Genomic DNA, 6,000 nt, shown 5'->3' with positions numbered 1-6,000 from the left:
TGAAGTGTTCTACGAAACTTCAGTTTGTAGGTATTGAATTCTCCTTTTTCTTTTCTAGCCGTTTCATCCGATGGTGAATTTGGAATGCTCCAGAGATTTTCGACCATTTCTGTGTGCCCTCTATGCCCCTGTGTGCATGGAGTACGGCCGTGTCACTCTCCCTTGTCGCAGACTCTGTCAAAGAGCGTACAGCGAGTGCTCCAAACTCATGGACATGTTTGGGGTCTCTTGGCCTGAGGATATGGAGTGCACCAGGTGAGCAAATCAGTTTTTTCAGAATCCCAGGATAAAATTTTGGTATGATCTGGGATGTTTTATGATCTGAAACAGACGTTTTAACTGTATTCCATTACAAGTGCCCTTATTTTCCCTTCCATTTGTGTAACAGCCTGTTTCCTGGGGTGAAAACTGAGTTCCTATTTCCATCATCTGCCCAAGAGATGAGTTGAACATTTCTGTGGGCAATTACTGTAAACTGCACATGCATATTCTTAAATGAATGAATATACCCGTCTATTTTTCTTCTTTGTCATTTGTGCTGACCTGGTTTTGTCTGCTATACCGAAGTTTAATAGGTGACACTGCTATAAATTTCTCTGAGACTTAGGCAAAATTACATACGCTAGAGATTAATAGTCACGTTTTCTGAAGGGGGAGCTGGCTGTTACTGCTGAGTGCATACAATCTCCAAGCTCTGTTTTCAGAGCGTCTACCTCTTGTTGAGCTTTTGTGCAAACCGATGTTTTCACCTTTACATTACACAAATAACTTTATAGAAAAGTATTTGATGATGTTCCAATCTATTTGAAACAGAATATACATGAAATTGAAAACAATAACTTTATGCATTATTTTTTATAAGTGACTCTAACAGCTAATAAAATACAGGAGCACAAACAGGAATAAATAGTCTCTCTTACAGTTGGATTGGAGAGAGTGAAAAACAATTAAAACTTCTTTTAGCAAAAGAGTAAGTCAGAGGACGCTTCTAGGTCCTGATAATCTGGATGAAAGATGGCTCTAGCTCCCTACTCCGAACAGATGCCTGGGCCCTTAAGTTCCTCCCATCTCCTCAGTAAGGCCACGGAGTGAAATTTCAAAACCAGATCTAAAACTACTGAAACTTTGCTGGTGCTGTTCAGAACATGAACTGTCGCAGAGGAACAGGTATACGTAGCTTATGCTGCATTTGCTAAGGTGATAACATCTAGCAAAAGGAAGAACGGGACAGCTACATGTGGAATCCCTCCAGTCTCTCTTTCTGAACTTCAGACTGTGTCTCCAGCAGCCCTTAGCCTCCAGTCAGAGCTTTACTAAATTCCAGAAATATCTTCTTCGTAATTTCAATTTACTAATGCTAGTAGCAGTGCTAGGTTGGATTTTTGGTCTAACTAGTTCACCGTCCTGTCTGGTAGCAGCTAGTACAGTTGCTTGTGGAAAGGTTTTAAAATGTTCTTATAAAATCATGCTTCCTTGGGCATATAGTCTCAGTTTACAGTAAGCCTAAATTTATAGACTTCCTGAGATGGATTTTGTATCCTCACTTTTATGCTTAAAGCCCCGATGGGCCCGTTGTCCATTTATTTCTCTGGTTTATTTTTAAACATATTTTGTAGTTTCAACATCCACTGCATTCTGGGACAATGGCTTCTAGAGTTTGTTTAAACATAGTGTAGTATTTCATGGATTACCCATTATTTGGATTGTCTTTGTTTTCACTCCAGTTAGTGTGTCTAAAGTCAGACATATAAATAAGGTTACTAGTCTTTGCAAAGTATGTGTATATTTCTTGTAAATAATTCTTTTCTTACTTTTTAGATTCCCAGATTGTGATGAGCCATATCCTCGTCTTGTTGACCTCAATTTAGCTGGGGAGCCCACAGAAGAGGCCCCAATGGCGGTACAGAGGGATTATGGTTTTTGGTGTCCTCAGGAGTTGAAAATAGACCCTGATCTGGGTTACTCTTTCCTGAGGGTACGAGACTGTTCCCCTCCATGCCCAAATATGTACTTTCGGCGTGAAGAGCTCTCCTTTGCTCGCTACTTCATCGGAGTGATCTCCATCGTCTGCCTTTCTGCTACCTTGTTTACTTTTTTAACTTTTCTGATCGATGTCACAAGATTTCGCTATCCAGAAAGACCGATAATATTTTATGCTGTCTGTTACATGATGGTGTCACTAATTTTCTTCATTGGCTTTCTCCTTGAAGACCGAGTAGCGTGTAACGCATCTAGCCCTGCCCAGTACAAGGCTTCCACAGTGACACAGGGCTCTCACAACAAAGCTTGCACCATGCTTTTCATGGTGCTCTATTTCTTTACCATGGCTGGCAGTGTTTGGTGGGTCATTCTTACCATCACGTGGTTCCTGGCAGCTGTGCCAAAATGGGGCAGTGAAGCAATCGAGAAGAAGGCGTTGCTCTTCCATGCCAGTGCCTGGGGCATTCCAGGAACTCTAACCATCATCCTCTTAGCAATGAATAAAATTGAAGGTGACAATATTAGCGGCGTATGTTTTGTTGGCCTCTATGATGTGGATGCATTAAGATACTTTGTACTTGCACCTCTCTGCCTGTATGTTGTTGTTGGAGTTTCCCTTCTGCTAGCTGGCATTATCTCTCTCAATCGGGTTCGCATTGAAATCCCGTTAGAAAAAGAGAACCAGGACAAACTAGTGAAGTTCATGATCCGGATTGGTGTGTTCAGTGTTCTGTACCTCGTGCCACTGTTGGTTGTAATTGGCTGCTATTTCTATGAGCAGGCTTATCGAGGTGTGTGGGAGACGACGTGGTTTCAAGAACGCTGCAGAGAATATCACATCCCGTGTCCCTATCAGGTGAGGAAACCAATATGACATATTCAGGAGTGCAGAAAATGGATAATGAGGGGATATGTTGAGAATGACTTGTCATCCCTAACTGGAAGTCCTGCTATTCCTACAAGGGAAGGTTCTTGACATACTCACATTATTTGGATAATGCATTAGGCCTTTTGGAAGACTGGGTATTATTGGAAAATTGGAGGCTTGCATCAGCTGCTTGGTGTTTTTTTGTGGAGTTGCTGGGCTGTTTGGGACCTATACGGAATAGAAAGATGCTATTTTAAACCAACTTCAAGAACAGCACTTAATGAGTTTATTTTTGGTCATTAGAGACGTGTGTGAAGTTTTGCTCTGAAGGAATTTTGGCGTTTAAACTGAGTTGTCATCATCCTGATTACTGCTTTTTCTAGTTTTTGATGTTCATCTGTAACAGTTTAGTTGCTTTGATTAGCCTAGAGGTTTTGTGCTTGTTTTGGAGCAGTCTATGCATGTGTCAGGAACGTCTATATAAAATCTTACTTGAAGTGTCTTCTGAAGAAAACCAGAGCTTACAGCTCATCTGTTTTGTTTTTTTCAAGAAAATTATACTAATCTGCTCGATTTGTTTAATTGAGTTATCACAGGGACAGGAGCCTCTAAGAGCACTAGATATCAGACTGTCCACTGTTTACTTCAGTATTATGCTGGTGCAGTTGCAAAGAAAGTATTGTAAGTACTAATTACTTGGAAGCCTACTTTCCTTTTTGAGCCAAAGCAACAAATTGGTTTTGGAATGGTATTGCATAGATATTTTCTGCAACTTATTTAAAAGCAACTTTATTTTAAGCAGGTTATACAGCAAGCATCTATTATATAGCTGCACACAGGCGTGTTAAAAAAAGTTAGTATTTTGGCTCTAAAGCAGTTAAAACACCAGCTGGATCATCAAAGCTCACATTTTAATGCTATAAAATATCACTTAAAGGTTTGACTTAGTCTATATAACGTGATAATAATCCTTTTATTACCTTTTAACCCTTTTTATTGTTTTCTCTGTTAGATTTTATTAGGGTGTGACTCTTCCCTCCCATGCAATGTGTGAGCATTTTTATGGCAGGAAATATCTGTCAGTGGGCGTGTTCAGTTCCATTTGCTTGATGGAGTCTTCATTGCTGCAGGTTTTAATATGTTAAACTGACTGATGCTTTAAAAGAGAGAAAAAGAGGGACATGCAGTTTTCTCTCAGTTAATTTCGAATACCTACCGTATGCCAATCTAAAATTTGGGTAAGAATCTATAAAATTAAAAGGATACTGCTTTCTCAGAATGTTGAACAAAAACGATTTTAAACCTTGAAACTTCCAATGTCTAAGGGCTAAAATCCTGGCTAGTGGCATAACGAAAACATGTCGTAAAATGCTACTCAAATCTCTGGAAAACCGTTAACATAATGGCTCAGCGGGAGTCAAAAGAACAATAATGGTTTCATTCACATCAAATTGGGTTGAAGGACCTGTAGACCCTAGGGAGTATTAGAAGGGTTTTTCTTCTAACCCATCCAATTTTTTTTTTTCTTAAACTAAACATGCTTCCCTAATTAAACTATCCAGACTTAATTGAAGCAGATTTCCAAAGCTATGGGGAAAAATAATTTTGCCCTTAGATCGTGCTGGTAAAATATATTATTAAATTAGGGGGAAATTTAAAGCTTTGTGGAAGAGTATCGCTCACTTGCAAAACAAGACTGTATTTTTTAATAAACTTTAATGTTATTTAGCTTAACTTGAAATATTTGAATATCAGTGTCTGAGATTAGACTATCCTAAATTGAGAGCTGTAGTTGGTTCCACAGTAGACATGGGTTTTATGTGCAAAACTTACACAGGGTTACGGTAGTTGCAGTTTGCCGCTTGCATAGGCACACTTCTTCCAACACCAGCAAATCTGAGGTTAAAAACTCATTCGTCTGTTCAGCCGTTACATCATCTTTGCCATCAGAGGGTGATGCCACAGTAACTCATTCTGGGACGTTGCTAATGGGGGAGTTCGATTATGCAGCTGCTACAGGCGTGCTTCCCTGCCTCCCTCCTGCCTGCCTGCTTCAGGCAGGAGGTGCCACGGGGTTGTTAATTTGCTGCAGATTCTCCCGGCTTCTGTTAAACCGAAGAGGGCCTCGGCGGCTGCTGTTCAAATGAAAAATAGACATCATGTTTCTTTGACTACCTAAAGAGCTAAATCCTCCCAAAATGGAGAAAGCAACAAGATACCCGTATGCTTCGATCTTGATTTCTGGCTACCTGGATGTTTCCTGGGTTGACCTGGCTATGTATTATTATGGTTGGTTGGTAGATGTGGGTGCCTCTCTTGCTTTCCTTGTAAAATAGAAACTTTTTTTGCCACAAAGACAGGAAAACAGTATGCCGGTATTCCCTCTCTTTGAGGAGTAAGTGCCGAGCAAAAAGGAACTCGTGTTATCTTACCTTGCCCTCAGTGTCTTCGGCACTCCAAGTTTCTGGGAGAGACTTGGAAGGCGGGGAAGGGTTTGTAAAAGGTGGCAGCAGCTCTCTCCCCACGAGCACGTCCCCGTCCTCAGTTTTCTGTAGCATCATGAGCTACTGCCGTTCAGGCAGTGGCTTCAGTCTGTTGCCTGAGCAGCAAGAGCAGGTAAAACAGGCAGCAGTCGCCCCTCTCGTACCATGGCTGTGTGGGCTTTGGTGAGCTCTGAGATGAGCCGTCAAAAGTTGAGTGGAATGAATATTGTTTCCTGAAGTCTCCTTTAGTAAGGAAAAAACCTACTACGTTGAGAGGTGAGGTTTATTTACAGTATATACAATGTATCCTAAGATGATTAAGAAATTGAGTTGCACTTTCCCCACTGCAGGGGAAACGCATTGGTTTTGTGGATGTCAACTTAAACAGGCAAGTCTGGGAGTTGTGTTTTCTATCAGCCTGGACAAATCCCTTAATTTAATTAAAAATATCAAGGTTGCTATATTAGAGCATCCTTCTTTCATCATGAATAATTGCAAATTGACTAATATGTTACCACAAATAACTATTTTTATGGTTTCTGATGCTAGGACTATTCACAGTAATTGCAGTGAGGTAATCTTTCCAGTCAGTATTACTTCTCTGTGAAATACCTGCTCACAGCGGCCTAAAAAAGTCTTAACCCATCCACCTGCATTTTCACTGGAGTT

General features: G+C 40.5%; 1 protein-coding gene across 1 annotated transcript in view; it reads left to right on the top strand.

The window, feature by feature from the left end:
* Nucleotides 1-6,000, top strand: part of FZD3 (frizzled class receptor 3) — a 55,827-nt gene that overhangs the window by 26,508 nt on the left and 23,319 nt on the right. Inside the window, exons 2-3 of the mRNA XM_009895440.1 lie at nt 59-255; nt 1,819-2,836. Coding sequence (XP_009893742.1) covers nt 59-255; nt 1,819-2,836 — 1,215 coding nt within the window. The remainder of the gene's footprint in view (nt 1-58; nt 256-1,818; nt 2,837-6,000) is intronic.

This window comes from Charadrius vociferus, unplaced genomic scaffold, assembly GCF_000708025.1.
Source record: "Charadrius vociferus isolate BGI_N301 unplaced genomic scaffold, ASM70802v2 scaffold41, whole genome shotgun sequence".
In the NCBI taxonomy this organism is placed as follows: domain Eukaryota; kingdom Metazoa; phylum Chordata; class Aves; order Charadriiformes; family Charadriidae; genus Charadrius; species Charadrius vociferus.
Note: the sequence above shows the minus strand (reverse complement) of the source record. Positions and strands in the feature narration are given on the sequence as shown.